The following is a 21,896-nucleotide window of genomic DNA, read 5'->3' as shown; positions in this document are numbered from 1 at the left end:
GACGTAATATTATATGTTTAATTCTCCATACAAGCGTGTATCACCACTGTACTAACTATAATCTTTTCATGTCACTTGCTCGAAAAAGATCTTATTTCATGCAGGTCTACTGAAGGACAAAGGCCTATTTTGTTCCCACGGGAGTTATGGATTGTGAGAAAAAAAGCTATAGAAAACACGTAGCATAAATTAGTTTTACTTTGAAAATAGTGACGTTTATAATTTAATATTTTTGTTTATGTTTAAAATTGTTTAATTTGATTAATTTAAAAGCCGTTCAAAATATTTTTAAATAATTTTCAATCGTGGCTGAATGCCGAATAGGTCTGTGCCTTCGATGCCTAACCTGTCAAGAAATTACAAAATGGCGGACGAATGTTTAATATGAAATATTTCGCTTAAAATTAAGTTTTTTTTTTCGCAGACAATATTGCAAACTCGGATCTTTAATTACCGCCCTCGTATCCAAATATTCATTTACTCCCCTCGTTGCACAATGTACTATATTATAATCGATAGCAACTAGTCACAAATAACTCGCTTTTCTTGTGTAACAGGGAGCTCCTTGATGTTGTAGTATTTTACCCTCAGAATTTACCATTGAATTGTAGGTACACTGATGATGCGTACCCATAGCTGCTGAATCTCCTAGCAAACTTAGTTTTGTTTTTTTTTTAGTATAATAGTGCGTTTTTTAGCATATCGATGTGCGATTCCGTTCCAATCTCGTTTTTATAGGTAAGTATACAGGCTCGGAGTATAAAGAACTGTTGAAGAAGAACTGTAAACTTTTGATAAGAGCCGCGCTGGTGGCCTAGCGAGGTGACTTGCAATCCGGAGGTCATGGGTTCAAGCCCCGGCTATTATATTACATATTTTCCACTGTCAAAGATTTTTTAATATGTTATTGACACAATGAAAAACTAGGTTTCTAGGTTTTCCTTTTCTCAAAATTCTTCTTTTTTATAACGAAACCTATAAACCTAGAATATATTATGCTGAAATGATCGACATCAAAATCAAAGTGATTTGTTAAGATTTAATGAGTGGAAAACGTTTTCTCCCGAAATAGAATTTCATAGAAAAAGTACCGTTACTTCGTTCCTAAGATCGCAACGCTAACTGGCGCGGACGCGTACAAACGACCTAGAGGTTAAATCAATTCATAAATATCTATTCCTTTACCTGCACCTTCATTTCCTGTTACATGCATGCATCCTGCATCATTTCTTGACTTCCTCGGTGCAACCAAGACCCTACACTCCAAGTCTCATTTCCTGTGTATCTTAGTGGAAAACGCCAGCATCCTGTCTCATCGTGGTAAAATAGCTTCAATAGTAGTGCATCTATCATCCTTGGATACTTTTCCTAATAGAGATATATCTCGACAGTTCCCGTTCAATAGTATACCGAATATGCAACCATTTCATTGGAATGCAAAACTATGATAGAGTGTAAGCGATTACGTACATTTGAGCTAGAAAATAACGCTTGACGGTAACCTCTTGGATGCTGAAATTAGTAGGTGCATTCAATTGGGATGAGGCGCATTTGGCAAGTTCGGCGATGTTTTCAAGTCTAAAATCCCACAGTCACCGAAAACCAGGGTTTACAAATCATACTCATAATCTTTATTGCATTCCACATTGTATCTGAACCTATTACATAGAATTTTATACAACATGACACCATGTAGGGCGCAGCCAATACCCAATAGCCATAATAACCAATGCGTTCTCCCAGTAATGACCTACGCTTGCGAGACATGGACGTTGACTGTCGGGAGGGTCTGCCAGGTAAAAGTGGCAGAGAGCTATGGAGCGCACGATGCCCGGGATATTCCTGCGACCCAGAATTCGGAATGAGGTTATTCGCCAACACACAAAAGTAACCGACATCGCCAAAAGAATTGCGCAGCTGAAGTGTGAATGAGCCGGCCATATCTGTCGCAGGGATGATGACCTATGGGGCCAGCGAGTACTGTTCTGGACACTTCGACTGGGAAGCCGAGGTGACAGCAAACTACGAGCCAGATGGTCGGACGATATCAGAAAGACAGCAGGGCCGACTTGGCATAGAACCGCCGCATACAGCACATGTAAATCCATTAAAGAGGCATATGTTCAGCAGTGTAATTAAGCTTTTAGTGAATGAAGAATACTTTTGACGCAAAGTCTAAGCTACTTGTGACGCTGACTGTACCCAAGGATATAAATTATAACCGTTCTGAAATATAAAATAAATATTAACTATAGTAAATAGTTGCCATGATTTCTAAAATGTTATTTACTATTATATCAAGAATAACATTATGCATATCCCATATTAAGTACTTTATTCCTAATAACGATTTAACAAACTATAATATACGAAAAATGCACCCCTCCAATATATCTAATGACGACTACAACTCCCTAAATTGCTAAACGTCTACCAACTTCCAAGTTCCAACACTGACCTTTCCATTAAAGAATAATCGAGAAAAAAGTCTTGAAGCAAACTTTCGTCGATTCACTTAATTGACTGTTAGATCGATCTGACGCCTCATCTATTTTGCACCGACGGTTACCTGGTATCGATTTGAACGACCGGGTGGCAATTCAAACTTACACTGTGACATCAAAATGATGTCGACCGCGGGTGCATTTCGCTCGTTCTTTCCCGTACTTGTACATATGGACAAGTTTGAGCGAAATGCACGCGCAATATTGGCGTGAGCGAGACGCACAGGGGACTGACATCTTTTAAATATCAATTTCATGTCACAATGTAGGTATGTTTGAATTGACCTCCAGCGTGGTCACGATAGTGAGATTTGCAGTGTCTTGACCAAACTTAAGACTGCGACCGTTTAGTGGCGCCCTCATTACTGGAATTGTGTTTTGGGAATCAATTAATTGCTGTATGTATAAATTACAATATAATACAATACAAATACTCTTTATTGCACAGTTCAATACAGAAACAATACAAATAATACAACACATAAAGAAGAGGTAAACAATAGGCGGTCTTATCGCTAAAAAGTGATCTCTTCCAGACAACCTTTAGGTAGCGGAATTAAATAAATTAAATTAGTATAAGTATTAATATTATTTTCCTACTGATTCCCCAACTTTTGATCTTTGTCACATATTTTGCTTCGTTTTTGCTTTATCAACTAAACGGCAACATTGACCACATTTTTCCGTTTATAAGTAATATAAGACTATATCACATAGATCAAACATTAGGGAATAAGTAGGACAACAATATTAATATACCGATTTATACAGCAACTCATTGGTTTATTAGAAAACACAATTCCCCTGACGAGGGCGCTACTCGACGAACAATCCCCTCTTAACTTAAGCCTTTTGCCCCATTTTATAACCTAAATTTAGCAACCAACCAACTATAAGATGTCTGTTTACATGTAATGGATGGGTTGCTGACATACATCTAGAATGTTCAATTGTAACGATTAAAAGCGCGACGAATGTCGGAAAGATGTGAAAAGCTTGACAGCGGAATTGACAGCCTCCGCCATAATGACTTTAGGTGTTCTTGGCATTCAATAGATTATATTTGATAGATTTTGCAGCTTTACACAGACAGACACAAAGACAGAGGCTTTTATTTAATGATAGTGAAAGTATTAGTAGTAGAGAAAGACTATACACGCGTATGTCGAAAATTTAAAGGGCCAGATATACTATCATTGTACAATAGTTACACATGCGAAAAGGTGATTCGCAACGCATGTCGATTTAAAACACTCCCTTCGGTCGCGTTTTAATTTATCGCCAGTTTCCTACTTGCGAATTTCCTACTTTTCGCACTTGTATCGTAATGTACTATTAACAGCCTGATAATAAAAGGTAAAATTAAGTTAAGGTACTGTTCCCGCAATATAGTTTTATGTAACTGCATTACAAATCGGTTTCCCCATGCATAATTCGGGCCGCGGCAGGCGGCGGGGCGAGGTCATGGCTATTGGACTATTAGTGGCAGAATATATGATAAGTTAATATGCCAATCAAGGAGGACGCGACCTTGACTTAATTATTTTTTTGTAGATTTGCAGTTTCCTAAAATTTCTTAATATCTAAGTATCAACAACATATGCTTTATTTAGCTTACTGTGGGACTTAGTCAATTTGTGTAATAATGTACTGTATTTTTTTATTAATTAATTCAATGTATTGTACGAAATGCAGCAAAACCACGTAATCGTAAATTTCAAACCTCGAATAGTATTTAACAATATTATTATGTTCAACTTGTTAAAGCGTTGTAAAATAAAACGTTAGTAAGTACCTAATTGTAGAATACTCAACTCAAGGCAAAAAATAGACTAAATACCTACCTAATTACTCGTACCTTTTTTAGCTCCTTGCCGAGGGGTAAAAAATGCAATATATTAAATCAAAAAAACATTTATCAATATTACAATTTTACTGTCAAAACTGGTACTATATGTTTAAACCTATTACAGCACTTACAACATTACACGACATAAAATATACACTTCAAAATTATTAATTATGATAGAACGCCACTTCAAAAGATAGAACGCCACTTCAAAAGATAGAACGCCACTTCAAACGATAGAACGTTACTTCGAACAATAGAACGTCCGTTTAAAGAATACTAGTACAGTACTTCAGTGCTGTGCAGGAATAGCAGAGACATCCTCAAGCTATTTGCCACGATTACGAAGTAACTGGTCACTGTAACAAAAAGTTTAAGTTGTTGTTAACGCACTACGATTGTAGCCGGTTACATGGTGTATCATGGTTAAAATAAGGTCGATATGGAAAAGTGTGGCTGGCCTTCATATTGGGGCATGTTTACACATTGATTAGTGTTTATTGAGAATTCCGACATTTGCCACTAAACGCAAGTAGCTAATGGATGAACTCGCAATGTGAAGTCCCTTACCCACGTCGTGCTAAGCTCGTCTCTATTAGTAGGGCCCCGTGTCCGCGATCGGCGCTCGACATTAGACTGCATGCAGCCTACCACAACGTCGGGCGTCGTCGTCCGATTCTTTTAGCATGAATTGGAGTTCGAGCAGACCCTGCGTACATCAGGCTACGCCCAACTCCTTAAGTATGAGGGCACCGAAGAAGTGTCAAAAAGTAGCCAAAAAACCTCGCGTGATTTGTGCACAAGACCTTATCCGTATTTCGTATTGACTTTACTAATTATTAACCTAAGAAATTATGCCGCTCAGATTTATGATCAATAAAATTATAAATTAAATATTCCTCTCCTTCATTCTCATTATTAATTGAGATGTAATTTCACCATCATTTCATATTCAATTATCAGCATTTAAAATTATCATTGGTAATGCTTCGAATGTAAATTTCAGTAATACGATTTCGCTAAAAGTCAGTTAAAAGGCTCTTCGAATAAAATATGAATTTATTCAGTTTATAAAGCTTTGTGACATGAGAACAAAGCATTTTGAACAAAAGTATTATTAAGTTTGACATGAAAACAATGTAAATGTAGAATTTGTATTTTATACTAATTCTAAGAATAAATTTTAATGTAATAATACTCTATATTGTGCCCCTATTCGTAAATGAGTCGATATACCTATGACCTTGTTGAGGGCCTTCCCTCGCGGTATTTGTTGGATGGTTATTTTTGCCAAATTTAATTTGGTTGCGTGGGACGAGGTAAGCTTCTTACCATCAATTTATTTGAAAATTATAATTTATTATATTATCTTTTTTTTTTTTATTAATTCCATATTAATTTAAATTGTATTTTTTATTTAATGCATGGTAGACATAAGATGTTATGTTTTGAAAAGATGTGTCCCGCCGAGTCTCTTGCCGGTCCCATAATGGTATACCCTCCTCCAATTTAGGAGGGATTTCAATCATCTCGAGTCAGAGGTGTAGGGTTAGAGCCGGCGTAGCTTTATTTGGCGTTCATAAGCGCATTGTAATATGCCTCATTGGAAAATACACTATCTTTATCTCTATGTCGCTCGTCATTGTAACCGGACTTGACGATCAGATTTTGTATGAAATTCCGTCGTTTAAAGTGGTCGGTCGTTATAAGCGGAGTCCTAATAAACGGTTGTACTTTCATAGTAGCTGATACCACCTGATGCTAAAACCAAAGAGAATTTGAAATAGAGGTGGATTATCAAATTATATTTTGTAGCCATGCACAGTTTTACTGCCATCTTTCAATACATTGTTAAAACTTTTAGAACGCCATTTGACTTCGATCCTTATTCTGATATATGTTAAATTTGTTAAATATCAAAACGTGGCGCCATCCACTCGAGCATAGGCTACAAGTACGTCGCCATCGCTCGACAAAATTTACTTTGACAATTCACCTCTATTTCAAATTCCCTTTGCTAAAACCAAACATGTGCCTATACTTATGTCGGTTGGTTATATGCAAAGTCGTACTAACCAGTGCTATAACCGCGAAAATCGAAGTTCGTCAATTGCGGGAATTTTTCTCTGTCTCTCTAATTACGTCTTAGTGACAGTAAAAGAAAAAGATCCCCGCAATTTGCGAATTTCGGTTTTCGCAGTAGGCACTCAGACTACACTGTACAAAGTTTCAGAGCAATTGTATGAAAAACCGAGCTAGCTACTGAAGAGAAATGGACGTAAATACTTACAAAAAAAGTTGACAAAGATTAGCGTAATGAGCCAGGCGCCAGCCGTGGCGCTATTGGAGTGCACTAGGAAACAGAAACACGCCAGAATAATGTAGATAATGATGGTAGACGTGCTGTAGATCAATGCTCCCCACTGATATATCTCTATCAGTATTGGGACGTTCTGAAATTAATGAAAAATAATGCCAGATTTACATTAAGGCGCAGGGTAGGGAAAAGCATTCTCCATACAAACCTTGTGCAAGTTTTATTCCTTAGTTTTGGCACTATAACATTTAATTTCATTTTTATATTGGATATACGCAGAACTTGATGTAGAAATTTTTCTTTATTAAAAAAAAAATACAAAAATACAAAAAAATACATCAAGCCCTAGCTAACAGAAAAATAAGCATATTTACCAAAAATAATAACTGTAGCGCAAACACAAACGAAGAAAAACGCGCACAAAGTTTGTATGGAAAGAGCTTGCCCTACCCTTCGCCTTAAGATACTCGTAGAATAGATAAACACTAAGCTTCGTTTTCTGAAGCAATGTCGCTGCCGAATTCTACGCTGGATCAAACGTCGCAACAGAAGGCCTACCGCGATTACAGAAGTTCCATCTTTCTCTTATACTCCAATAAAGCAGAATTAGAGTGACAGAGAAAAAACCCGCAATTTGCGAACTTTTGTGTTCGCAGTAGGCCCTCAGAGCTATAATGCGCTTACCATCAAAATGGAGTTTTTCTAACGGTTTAAAGTATCCTGGATCCTAATAAGGTAACTTACACAGAAAGAGCCGACGAAGAGCAGGAAACTGCACGCACAGAGGAGGATAGAAACAAGACCGAGCAACACTTGCGCGGTCCCCTCAGTGTTCGTCAGTGGTTCCGGGAGCAGCGACTCCGATTGCGCATAGCCCACGTTCGGGGCCAGGATCATGCCCACCGTCTGAAATAGAAAAGCATGGTTCATCCACAAGCCTGTAGTCTCACTGCTGGGGAAATTCCACCCCCCAAAAAGCGGAGTATGTGTATGTAAGCAGTTTCTGGAAGAAGCACCCATAAAAATAGGATGATTTTAAATCATGTTTCATAGTCGCGTTATAGCTCATTAAGACTAACCCTAAAATATCATTAAAAATTATCAGAATACTTGAGGCAGCAAAATGTAACTATGACCGTAGCCAGGCTGACATTAGTATATCGACAAACGCCCATCAACAGGTAAAAATGTATCACATTAGAGTGATAGATACAAAAGAAAATCCACGTAATAATTTCCATACATGACGTAAGTTTCAATTATCGTTTTCTATAAACGGCCTAGCTAAGCAGGTTGGTGAACGGTTGGTTATGGTCGCTATGTGTAATGGGAGATATCTCTTTTTTTTTAAACAGGCTACAAACTTATAGAATAAAGTATGTTCATTAATTTCATTATCATCATAAAGGACGAAGGACTACAGGAGACCCGTACAGAAACCACTTCTCTCAAACAGGTTTGGTTTTCTCGGATATGCATGCAGAGTTTTCTGGCAAGCATTACTTAAATTTCGCATGACCTTTATACCTCAAATGTCTTACAATTATCTCAATTCTCCTTGAGCCTGTTAGTTTTAAGGATGGCATACTGATTTCTGAGCCTTCACAACAGCAAAAGTAACTTACAAATGATATCAGAGCAATCATAACACATCCCGCCCTGAGAAAACAGCAGAAGCAACATGTTGTCACAGACGGGAGCTGATCCATACACTTCATTTTGCCAGATTTACTTCACTTATTTATTTTCATGTACACATTGTAATTAAGTTCACTGATAATTTTATCTAACAGAGTTTTGGAAAGTAAATAATCAGTACAATGACACAGAGATTGACTTTTGATTTTCTATTTTGACACCATCAATGGACATGTTGACATGTATGGTTTCTAGCATTTAAAACGTGCAAGTAGGTGCTATAAGTGTAAATTAACTGTAGACGGCAGCACAGAAGCCCCCCTCTTCATTGGCACTATGAAGTGTGGAATTAAGAGGAGTGGCATCTCTTATGGTAGAACTGTTGCAAAAGTATCCAGCTGCCAGCTATGTAATTGGCACGAAGCATTATGTCAAGGTTCCATTTTTAGATTTAAGCCACTAGATGGCAGATGTTACTATGCGAAATAGGGCCAGCGTGAAGTGTAGGGGGCAGCATCTGCTTAGAAGCGTGAATTGTTCTGCTTTCGATTCTGTCTAAAAACGGTAAAGAGCCTTACTTAAAATATTTAAGCCCCAAACAAAGCTGATTGTATGTAATACCATTAACCCATCCAACTAAAGACCAAAATGATCTACAGCGTATATTTTTGATGCGACCGCATAATCAAAGAATAGTTAGTTTAGGCTTCAATGAACACAATTTTATACTATAAAAAAACCGGCCAAGAGCATGTTGGGCTATGCTCAGAGTAGGGTTCCGTAGTTACTCTTCCGTCACAATAAGCTAAACTGGAGCTTAAAGCATGGTAGATTGTTAACCAAGGGATGAACTCTGGGTGTACGTCTTTTTGCTATGAGGGGAAAACTTTTTGCGATAACTCAACTCAACAGCTAAACTGATCATATCCGCTATAGTTTTCATTTAATGTCTTTCTTAAGCTCTATTTCCAAGTCATTCGACGAAGCCGTCTAGACAGGGCAATCGTGCGGGGTGCGAGGGGCGAAAGGAGGGTCGCGCGCACCCGAGCTGCATACATCGCCATTGTTACTAGCTCGGTACTACTTATAGGGCTGCTCATATTGTTTAATCCAGCTGTCCTGTTAGGCAATTCTGTAAAAGTCTATGACAACCCTACTGTGTTCTTGTGCGGTGTCGGCTTTAACGCAAACATTAAAGGCGGCGGTTCCCTGTTACTTTATACACTTCTATTTAGGCAAGCAATGTATCATGATTTAACTCAAAACGTCGCATTTAATGACGCAACGTCACAACTGTCACAAATGACCATGATGTATGATATAAAATAAAATGGTGGATGTTTATATTTAAGCTGTTGAACTATGGAGTGTGGAATTGAAAGGAGGAAAATCTCTATGAAAAGTGTCCATCAAAATACATTAAATAGGCGGCTCCTCCTTTTAATTCCACACTCCATATGTTGAACGTAAAAAAATATATGAAAATTTAATTATTGCATGTTTGATTATCGACGACGCCCTCCTCGACCCGATTGGCTTCTCTTTATACAACGTGTCCCAAAACTCAACGATAAGCCGGCACCAGAGGATGGAGCTGCTTATGATTAGTCGAGAAAAAATAAGGAAAAAAATATATCTCAATTATTTTAGAAATTACAGAAAAAAAATTGAAATTCATCGAAAATCGACATCCCTAATGGTATTTTTAACGACCATGTCACAAATATTCAAATATTACTGTTTTTTTTTTGTTTTTTGGAAACTTAAGTAGCCCTGCTATCTAACACAGTTCTTAAAAATACCATAATACATGTAGTTTTTACACAAAAAATAATCAAAATTCATTTTGTCCCTACAATTTTGAAAGATTTTTTCTTACAGTCCACTTTCAATCATCATGGTGTAAAAAAATAGTATCGACACCACTATGGCAATTATTTTCAAAAGTTGACGCAACTAACCAAGATTCCAAAATGGTATAATACTTTAGGAAACCTAGTCACAAAAAAAAACAACGAATTTTTAAACAAGAATCGACATTATTTAATGTTGGCGGTAATCACTTTTACTGTACCCAAAAAAGGATTTTTGTTGTTGAAAAATGATGAATAAATGCAAAGAAATGGTACAATTTTTTTTCCTTTTTTTTAAATTCATTTACTACAACAATCCAGAATACGGAAAAAGTCCAATACACAAAACACAATCACAGTCCAAAATAATGCCAGGTCAGTACAGTTTGCAGATCACCAGTCCAAAAAGCAAAGCCAAGAGTTGTTAGTATGAGAGCCACATCAATTAATACGGAACGGTGCACAGCGAACAAAGGATCAGAGTGTACTGACTTGAAAATTGTATTAACTACCCACATTTTCCATTGAAATTTTAAAACTTGCAACAACAACCCTTTTCAAAAGTGATTAATATCAACATTTAAAAATGTCGGTCTTGTTTAAAAATTCGTTGTTTTTTGTTGTGACTAGGTTTCCCAAAGTATTATACCATTTTGGAATCTTGGTTAGTTGCGTCAACTTTTGAAAATAATTGCCATAGTGGTGTCGATACTATTTTTTTACACCATGATGATTGAAAGTGGACTGTAAGAAACAATCTTTCAAAATTGTAGGGACAAAATGAATTTTGATTATTTTTTGTGTAAAAACTACATGTATTTTGGTATTTTTAAGAACTGTGTTAGATAGCAGGGCTACTGAAGTTTCCAAAAACAAAATAAAAAACAGTAATATTTGAATATTTGTAGACATGGTCGTTAAAAATACCATTAGGGATGTCGATTTTCAATGAATTTCATTTTTTTTCTGTAATTTCTAAAATAATTGAGATATATTTTTTTCCTTATTTTTTCTCGACTAATCATAAGCAGCTCCATCCTCTGGTGCCGGCTTATCGTTGAGTTTTGGGACACGTTGTATACTTAGTCTGTGGCAGGTGGAGAGCTACACGCGTCGGCGTTAGTGCTCTTGAGCGGTAAGCGTAGCGAAAATCGGAAATTTACGGACTAGGGAGCTTTTTACACGATTAAAAAGACTTGTTGAACTTTATGTATGTGTAAATTTATTCTAAGTAGGTGGAGCAAAAATGTAAAAAATAACTTAATTTATAAAGTTAAACTTAAATAATATTATTACACTTAAATACAGAAAATATAACGCCGTGTGGTGTTATTGAGTTCAGCTAAAAACTAGTCCACAGAATATTGTTTACCTTTCTTCCTATATCCATTGTATATAATCCTTATACAGAGTGATTCAACTATGTCTGAACATACCTTAAGGGGTCAATATTGTAGGTTATAATATAATCTACATCTTTTACTATAAGGCCAGTCCCGAAAACGAACCGTTTTTTTTCGCAAAATTTGGGGTTAGTCCCATAGTATGGCCCGATTCGAAGAATGAAATACGATAACGATAAGTTCTGGTTTAGATAAGTTCTCATTTAGATATCATTTGTATGTCGTATAATTGACAGAAGCACCTCGATTCGGGCAACCAATGTCACGTTGACGTTAGAAATATCGTAGATAAATCTTATTGCGATCACAGCGCTATTGAAATAAACGTCAATTTTGGACATGTCGTTTAGTTATCGATCTTTAAAAGATATTTCCAAGATCTTAAACGTGTCTTAATCATTCTTCGAATCGGGTCGTAAAAGTTGTTCATTATGACTTACATGTTTACCCCTCAAAGTACGGTCATACATAACAAAATCACCACCAGCTTAAAATTTAAATAAACCTGCAATAAAACATTTATCATCCCGAAAAATTTGCTAAATGTAACATTTTCTCTCAAATCATCAATCACGATTAGAACATGACAAGTGAAAGTTTACCTTTCGAGGTAAACGTTTTCCTTATTTGCCAGCAATGTTTGTTTTCCCTGCGCCCCGCGTCGGCCGCAAAGAGTGCCAATTTCACACCACACTGCGCGCACAAATTTTAGCCCTCCGGCCCGAAATGTCCACGAGGAAAAGGGAGGACCGCGACTTTATACAAACGTGGTCCCCATTTTCCTCTCTGGATATTGACATTATAGAAAATATTTTTACAGTACATATGGTGCTACTTTACCGCACTAGTGCGAAAATTAGCATATTACGTTACTATGTCGAACATTTAAAGGGCCATATGTACTGTAAAACATGTGACCGTACGCCACTCGTGTAGATTTAAAAGTTTTAAAACACTCCCTTCGGTCGTGTTTTAATTTATCGCCACTCGTTTCGAATTTCCTATTTTTCGCACTTGTATCGTAATGTACTATTACGTCATTTCTGGTTTTTTTCTATATTATGTCGCTGGCAAACAAGTATACGGCCTGCCTGATGTTAAGCAATCTCCGTAGCCTATGTACGCCTGCAACTCCAGAGGAGTTACATGCGCGTTGCGGGCCCTAACACTCCGCACCCTCGTTGAGCTCTGGCAACCTTAATCACTGCGGTAGGAACACAACACTATAGTACGTTGCAGGGTTGTTAATAACCATACCTCTTCGTTTGTATTTTTTTTTATTGTATCTCCTTGGATTTCACGGGCCTATAAATCCCGGTCTTTTGATAGGCTTGCGTGGTGATATAGATCCAACACGTAGAGGCCACTTGGAGAGCTTTAGTGTCATGTACAACGCCTGCTGGAACCTGTTTGTTTTTTATTATTATTATAAGAATGAGGATCGTAAAACAAATTTCATTCATATTTTTAAAGGCTCTTCTCTTATAACTATAATATAAAGACCAAAATCAAACGAAAGAGCATGGCGGTGGTTAATATTCATCCAATAATATAAACATATTTTCTATATTGTTAATATTCAGAGAGGAAAATGAGGACTACATTTTTATGGACAAGCGGTCGCCCCCTTTCCTCTTAAATTGTAGATTTGGGAGTTAGTGGACATTTAAATGTTTTCGGTAACAATGAGGGTATGTAAATTATTCCGTAATGTGTCTAGACTAGTCTCAAAGAGTGGGTAGCTCGACCTCTAATTACCACAACAGATGGAGTTTATTGAAAATACGAGTCATTTACAAGTACAGTTGAGCTGCGGAATGAATGAATTCATTGATAAAGTCGCCATGCTCTTTTGCGGAGGATGGTACAGTCGGCAACATATAGATAGTGTCTGTCTGTCAAGTCTAAATTGGTCAAATATCGTGACCTTTGTTGCCATAAAAATACCTAAGCTTGTCGTCCGATATATTTGTCTAATTTTGCCGTCACTATTAGACCGCGAGCCAGGAGCATATTTCCTTTCATCGTCTCCCAGCTGATACATTGTCAGATGATAGTTAAGATGCTATATTCACTAACCTTAAAAAGTGATAACCATTTTTAAAACGCCTTTACCTTCATTATAAAAGGTATTTCCATCTTTTATATTTTCCATAAAGACACTTTTAAGCATAATAAGGGACGCGAAAAAGCTAAAAGTTGCTCAATCGACCTCCGCAAAGTGTATTAAAGAGATGAATGTTCTAATCTTTCGGGTAAGTACGCCGTGCACAGCGCAGTACAGACAATACTTTACGAAACGCCTACCGCGAAAAGTGAAAATCGAAATTTCGTTGTCTGTCTATCGCTGTTGTTTGTATGTTCGAGCAAATGAGAGGCAGATAAAGAAAAGATTTTCGTTGTTCGCAGTAGGGCTTCAGGTTGATCCCATAGTAAAGAAAATTTGTACATATTGTCAGAAAGAGTTAAGACAAGTGATTATAAAACAAAATGTTGCATATTTACTACAGTTTTTGAGTCAATATAGGAGTATTTTTCATATGTTAGAAAGATTTGTTCAAAATAGAATCAAAATACAAAATAAGAACATAGGAGGAAAAATAACGCAAAATTGGGGAAAAACAAATGTGTGGGCAGTAATAAATAATTTACTGCCCACACCTTTAATTTCTCTACACATTTAATAAAATAATATCTAGGAGACCGAGCTTTGCTCGAAAAATATGAAAACTCAAAAATGCGTGTTTTCCCAGTGATGAGACCTTTCACCATCCGAAACCCCTATATAGCATGCAAATTTCATTGAAATCGTTAATGCCGTTTCCCCTATATCCGCCCGTCTGTCCTTAATCAATGTGTATCATGATTATGACACAAAAACGCGCGCTCAAAACGCTCACAAATTGTTATGTGAGCGTTTTACACGCGGATCATGACTGTACTGTTTTCTAATCTCTACAAAGAGATTTATAAGAATCTTAAGTGTTCTGTTGACGACAAATTGCGTGGGTGTGGGTTCGTTTTACGATCGGCTTGTTGGCAGTTTTTTATGGCTTTATTAACTTCAAGTCAATCTTTAAGTTATAAGATATTCTCTGTTTGTACACCAAAGGGTACATTAAAAAAATACTTAGGACACACGCAGTGAAATATAAGTATTCCTAAAGGTAACTATGTATAATGGCGCCTTATTATATTTGATCTCACCTAAAAACGCTGGTAAGTAGCTTTGACTAATTGTGAATATTTTTTCCATTATTTTTGTGTTCTTAAAATACAAATTATAATTTAAACTACATTTTTATTTTTTTAACTGGCTAATTTTGATTGTAGTTGGGTTTGCACAGGACATGTTAGTGAACCAAAGATTTCCTTTGGCAGAATTCATCTTTGTGTTTCTCAGATGTACCTTTTTTATGATAGAGGAGGCAAACGAGCAGACGGATGGTAAGCGATTACCGCCACCCGTGGAGACCTGCAACACCAGAGGGGTTGTGAGTGCATTGTACGTACGTTTAAGTAAGCTCTTTTCTTGAAGGTTTGAAGGTCGTATCGGTCCAAAAATACTGCAGGCGACAGTTCATTCCACAGTTTAGCCGTGCGAGGCAGAAAGTTTCTGGAGAAACGCACAGTTAAGGACTGCCAACCATCAAAGTGATGAGGATGGAAATGTTATCGCGTAGGGCGACGGCGAAAAGAAGCGGCAGGAATTAATCCGAACAATTCCTCGGAGCATTCCCCGTTATACATGCGATAGAAAATGCAGAGCGAGGTCACATCTCTACGCAACGCTAAGGAGTCAAGCCGATCCGAAATACACTGGCAGTCGACAATTCGAGTCGCTCTTCATTGGATGCGGTCCAGAGGGAGAAGCTGGTACTGGGGTGCCCCTACCCATAGATGAGAACAGTATTCCATGTGTGGGCGCACCTGCGCCTTATAAAGAAGAAGAGGTGAAGCCACCCGGATTTCTGATGCAGGACGAAAGAGGGGGCGTTTTAACTTCGGCGACCTCTGAGATTAATAACTGTTTTAGTTTAGGTTCTAAGTCTTGATGTAGATATCAAGATAAAGTTGAGTACCTCCTTAAAAATGTACATAAAAAAAAACAATTCTGCCAAAGAAAATTTTTGACTTACGAAACGCCGTATTTCATCAGCACCTATTGCATTTTCGGTAAATTAGGGCAAAATCATAACTATGAGTAGATCTTTCTTATTCCAACTTATTTATTATTTTTTTGCATTATCTAAGCAAAAATTCAAACCTGACTGTACCTAAACATAAATAATATTGGATGTAACTAAGTAATAATCATAAAAACCGGCTTTTTTACTTCCTTACAATACTGAAAAACCCAATGAAAAATGGACAATTATGTACAAATATTTTAATTTAATCTTGTCCATTATTTCTATTTACATCTGAACCCATCTCATTCAGTGAAAAAATAACTTTTCTTTATGACGATCTTCCTCGCAGAGTGTAATATTTCCGGATTACCGAGTCATCATTTTTTACCGACTACTTGGTTTGTTTGCTTGCTTAAGCCTAAGCTTCAGTTCTAAGTATGGGGAACCTCCAAATTTTTTTTTAATATTTTTGTGTGACAATCTTAATGCGGTTCACATAATACATCTACTTACCAAGTTTCAACAGTATAATTCCTATAGTTTCGAAAAAAAGTGGCTGTGACATACGGACGGACAGACAGACAGACATGACGAATCCATGTGTTCTGTTTTTTTGCCATTGGCTACGGAACCCTAAAAACTGTCAAGTAGCCAATAGGGTTGTTTCCATCTACAAATCTTAGGGCAGAATTGTATCCCAATAAATTCTTTCGGATTATAAGAACAAGTTAAACTACTTTTAGGGGACCTGTAATGACCATATTTTTGTAAATATTGAATTTAAAATATCTTTTGGCACACGTCACGTGACCAAACTCGAAACGTCATTGAAGATTCTTATGACGTCACAACTCTCGGATTGACCCTGTTGACAGGTAGGCGATAAACAACAAATGACAAAATATGTCAGTTGACAGTTCGTATCGTCACACAATTTTCAAAGAGCGTTTTCGGCGCGATAGCATCTGTCATAGTATAAAAGCCGTTTTAGTATAAAAGTTGAATTTTAGGGCCACTTTTAGTTAATATAGAACGTAATACAAGCGTTTCAAAAAATTGGAAACAACCCTATTGCTACGCCCACGACAATCTATGACTGTGTGTCCATCCTATTTTTAGAAATCATTTACTAGTACGAGTATAATAACTGGCTATTATATTGCACATTATTACTGTACATTTCACTTCTCCGGACCTCATGTTCAATCAAACTGTACAGCTGTAAAAGTGCGTGGCTACTTTATGAATGTATTCCATTCATAATGTGTCCGTGCAACATTGCAGCAGTGGCAGCATGGTTCCATTTTTATAACTGTGCTTATCACTATGCCCGTCACTTTCGCGCTTACATATTTGGTAGACAGTGATAGGCATGGTGATAAATGATAAGGAGCCGACCATCTTAGCCCTATTGGTCGCTATACATTATTACGCAGAAAACACCAACCAAGAAGTGTTCTAACCCGTAATGCGTTCCACATCTGCATTACGTAACTTGAAAGCGATAAGGAGACACATTCAAATTTTGAATAATGTGATCATAATTTGATATTTATTTAAGACCTGAATCTAACACCCATTGCACCACTTTAGGGGATGAATTCCGTGATCAAAGTATCTTGTGTCCTTTTTCAAGTTATAAACTAATTTTGTGTCAAATTTCATTGAAATCTGTTTAGCCGTTTTCAAAGAACAGATATCCAAACATACAAATGTTGACATCTCTAAAATTCTAATAGAATGAAAAATGACTCACGTTAGAACGGTCCAGGTCTAGGTCCGCGACGAGGCGCTGATCGTACGTATCACCGATCACGTCGGCGTGAATGGCACTGTAGGCTTGCATTGATTCGATGGAATATCAAATCAATATCGTATTTCTAAAATTGGAATACTGCAGGATGGATCACAAGTCGCTCGAGTGCTGCAAAGTGCGATGCAAGACGAAGCCGAATTTACATATCGGAATATGCATATTCTGAGGATTTATGGCTCAGCAGAGACATGCTGAGAAGGAAATTAGACCACAAAATGGAAAGTAAGTAGTCCTGCAGTATAATGACAAACGAAGCCTTTGTAACTAAATAATCAGAAACCTAAATAACACAGTGAGACAGATATAGAAGGATTAGAGTCGAAAGATGCTGGTTTTATATATATACAGATTCATTCACATGCCAACTTCTTAAAACTTGTACTTGCTCTATTTTCTTCGGATAACAAATTTTTGTAACGAAAACTACGTAGTAGTACTAGACATAGACTTGTAATTTCGATCGTATGTATAGGAGCGGCTTTTTTAAAGTGGGTACCAGGCCAAATTCGCTGTTTTTACGTCGCTTTAGCATGCTTGAACCTTGTATAAACAATAAAGTTCTTTACACAATATTTTAGCTTGGTAATTGTTCTTTAATTACCTATAGGTCTACTGATATTTCAAAAAACATACCGTATCATAAGTAAAAAAAAAATCTGTGAACCCTTTTCTCGATTAAAATCCGTATAAACTCCCTTATTGTGCAACGCGTAGACATGAAACTTTAACTAATAATATTCAGTTCAATTCATTTATTTGCAACCATTAAGATGTCCCCCTAATATTTATTTATTTATTCAGGAGATACGTTGGGTGATATATTTGAAGTCGCACCGATGCTGACCCTGGTGCGTTTAAATAAGAAAGAAAGAAAGCTGTTCATTATTGAACTAATACAGGAGGTTTCCTGCTTTTGTTGAAGTCGGTCAAAACATGAAATCACCTACTGTGGCCTACTCCCTTATAATTCATAATCTCGATGCTGCGCCCGCCCCGCCTCCGTGAGAAACGGCACATGTTTGAAATTCAGCTTAATGTCGCTTTTCAGCGACGACCTAATTTGTTAGATATTTCCGGAGACGCATTAATAATGTCTCCCGCTATTAAGTGCTAGTTCGTTCTGCGCTAGAATATGTCCCCAACTTAAGACAGTACATCACGTACTCCTCACTTCTAAAGATTTTCCATTTTCTTTATGTTATTGACACATTAAACAACTAGGTTTAAAGAGTTCCTTTTTTTATTTGCAATACAAAAAAAAGCGAAACGTATAAAGCTAGAATATATTATGCAAAAGCGACATCAAAATCAAAGTGATTTGTTCAGATTTAGTTAGTGGAAACCGTTTTCTCCCGGACATTTGCGTAACATATATCTATGTCTGGCATTAGCTTTCGTTGCTTTTTTTTATAGAAAATAGAGCGAGTAGTAGTTATGTATGTACAACGAATACCTACCGGACATATAATTAAGTTACTTACTTGAGTTTAACTGGTGACCGAAGGTGTATTCCCATCTGAGCCCGCCTCACGTGACTACCGCCACAGATGGGAATGATTTGTATGTAGCGCCTATTCCCATCCGGCGGGAACAGATGGGAATACACCTGACCGAAGAGCTGGCGGCTTCCTCGCACAATGTATCAGTATTGCGATACAACGAGGAAATCTTCTGTATATATCCATTGTGTATATTGTTATTGTAATATAAAATTATATTCTAATTTCATATTTTTTCAAAATGTCATTTTAAAATGAGAGCGTAACTTCAATTGTATGGAGGCGGCTAGCTTCGTGTGACTCTTAAAACGGATAGAGCTCATCGAAGCTACCTCCGCACCGTCTTGGTACGCAACAAAGTGTGAAATGCCACCATAAACATTCGATTCCTATGAAAATATGCAGTGAAACAAAAATTGACAAATGAATGTTTCCCTTCCTCCCCGTTTTACATGTTAAGGTACGTTTTTGTTAAAAGCCTTTGAAGTTACTGACATCAAAATAAACAATACCTCTGAACAATAATACCTCTTCATTCAATTCTATACTAAGTTTACTAGTAGTATGTTTTCCCGCCACTTAACATTTCTAGTTCAATGCATTGGACGCAGACTTTAGTCTGTCCACTTCAAAGATCACATTACACTTTGTGCCTTATTACAGAGGCATAAGGCGTAAGTTTGTTAGCACATTTTTAAAGCCGATTGGTCGAAAAGTTGGGCTATAAATTCATTAAGCCGGCGGCAATAGCTGAACCCTTAATGAGGTGTAGCGTTGACAAAAATGGTATTTATATTAAAAGTTTTTTTGAAAAATAAAAAGCATATAAAAAAAACGGCCAAGTGCGAATCACTAAATTTTTAACAACGTTTTTTTTGTTTGACGTGAAACGCGAGTGAATCGTCTTTAAATATCCGTAGGGGTTGGATCAAAAACTAAATGTAACGGAAAGTTTGCAAGGGGGGCGGGGGTCAGTTGTCTCTGCAGCTTACTGGAAATTAACATGTACAAAACTGACGCAAAGTAACTCGGATAGAAAAATGAGGAGATAACGTTTCTCTATGATCCGCTTGACTGAACATAATCATTCCTTAGAGAACGCGTTAGAAAATCTACGGCAGCGTCGGGTTAAAATAAGTATTAAGCGGGTGCACGCTGCCGAAGGCCGAAGTCCGAGCTGCGGGAATGTAGTACTCAAATATAGAATAATAGTACAACTGTTAAAATACGAAGGCCGAGTCCCACGTAGGCAATGGTGCGACACTCCTCCTCAGCATTGCTCCGAGCAATTATTATGGTTGGCACAAAATGACGTCCCTGTGCGTGCACAACCACAGATAAGATAATGGCTTGAAATTTGACAACCCTAAATAGCCGAAAGGGATAGTACCATACACTAGAAAGGGACAGCATGATTTGTCCCTGAATCGATGTCAAACTTCGGTTTTGTAGGAAGTGTCATTTCTGTAGAGCAGTACTATTATTTATTCTGTGACGTAGGGCTGAAGACTCGGAGCGACTGACAGGTACGCTCTGCCCGCAACGTCCCCAAGTATTTTAATTGCGAAGGCCAAAGGCAGAGCTACAGGAATGAAGTGCTCAAAAACGAAAGAAAAATAGTAATAGTACAAGCACCATCGCCATTGCGGCTGTGTCCCTGATATTTTTAGTTTTAAATCCGAATCGCGCTTGAGCACTAAAGGCTTTGAGCCTTCGTCGGCCCTACGCGGAGCTCGGCCTTCGCAATTAAAATACGAGTACTTTACGGGCCTTGTGGACATGAAAACATTATTTTGAGGGTACAGAACTTTTTTATAATTTTTAGGGTTCCGTACCCAAAGGGTAAAACGGGACCTTATTACTAAGACTCCGCTGTCCGTCCGTCCGTCCGTGCGTCCGTCCGTCTGCCACCAGGCTGTATCTCATGAACCGTGATAGCTAGACAGTTGAAGTTTTCACAGATGATGTATTTCTGTTGCCGCTATAACAACAAATATTAAAAAGTACGGAACCCTCGGTGGGCGAGTCCGACTCGCACTTGTCCGATTTTATTTGTAATAGTCCCAGTAGTTTCGGGGATAAGGGTAATTTTTTGCCTATTTTCTTAAATAATTCTTAACTATTTATATTAAATTATTATATACAATTTTTGAGATTCTCCAATGAGCTCTTTCATTTGACATATGTATAACTTCGTTTTTTTTAAATTATCTCATTTACCCTATAAAAGTGCCCCCTGTGTTTAATTTAAACATTATTAATTTACGTTACATGCCCGTCTTTGGGCTTTGGGGCACAAACTTACATATGTGTAGGTACTAAATTCCAACTTAATTGTCCAGTAGTTTCCGAGAAAATAGGCTGTGACAGACGGACAGACGGACGGACGGTCAGACGCACGAGTGATCTTATAAGGGTTCCGTGTTTTTTCCTTTTGAGGTACGGAACCTTTAAAATAAACTTTGTGCAAATCTGTTTACGACTGATGACCACTATCACCACTCTATAAAGTATACACTATTTTTACCACTGTTTAAGTTACCTACTAAGATACTAAATTATACCAAGTAAAAAAGCACACTTCAATGACATTGGAAAGTAAAAGGGAATAAATTAAATCCAACACCTCTTACGCTCGAGTAGGTTTTTAACATTTTAGAATATTAAATTCTTTCAAAAGCATTCTAATTTTAATAATTGACAATTATCACTTGTAACATAATGTAAATTCTACTTTGTTCTCTCGCGTGGATAACCTTTTCCCTCCCGCTCGAGAGTACACAATTTTCCGCCCTAGTGCCACAATGTGCTGACGCTACTCATTACAGTCCCGTGAAACTCGCGTGCCGGCAATCTGTATGGTAGCCCTGTTTTTACTTTACAC

The 21,896-nt window shown here is 37.3% G+C and overlaps 1 protein-coding gene across 1 annotated transcript; it reads right to left on the bottom strand.

The window, feature by feature from the left end:
* Positions 1-4,338: 4,338 nt before the first annotated feature.
* Positions 4,339-8,711, bottom strand: LOC133529798 (uncharacterized). The gene is made up of 4 exons (XM_061867610.1): positions 8,296-8,711; positions 7,415-7,576; positions 6,644-6,806; positions 4,339-4,712 (listed from the first exon to the last, which is right to left on the bottom strand). The coding sequence occupies exons 1-4, from the start codon at positions 8,386-8,388 to the stop codon at positions 4,633-4,635; spliced, it is 498 nt and encodes a 165-aa protein (XP_061723594.1). The 5' UTR covers positions 8,389-8,711; the 3' UTR covers positions 4,339-4,632.
* Positions 8,712-21,896: the final 13,185 nt, after the last annotated feature.

Source organism: Cydia pomonella, chromosome 21 (assembly GCF_033807575.1).
Source record: "Cydia pomonella isolate Wapato2018A chromosome 21, ilCydPomo1, whole genome shotgun sequence".
In the NCBI taxonomy this organism is placed as follows: domain Eukaryota; kingdom Metazoa; phylum Arthropoda; class Insecta; order Lepidoptera; family Tortricidae; genus Cydia; species Cydia pomonella.
This window is presented reverse-complemented; position numbering and strand designations above follow the sequence as displayed.

Bases quoted from the DNA above. Each gene is read 5' to 3' on its own strand.
- LOC133529798 (XM_061867610.1), bottom strand. From the start codon at position 8,388: ATGAAGTGTATGGATCAGCTCCCGTCTGTGACAACATGTTGCTTCTGC. The intron at 7,577-8,295 runs GTAAGTTACTTT...TTTCTATTTCAG, and splicing joins TGATTGCTCTGATATCATTT to ACGGTGGGCATGATCCTGGC. The intron at 4,713-6,643 runs GTAAGTATTTAC...TTTTTGTTACAG, and splicing joins AATCTTTGTCAACTTTTTTT to TGACCAGTTACTTCGTAATC.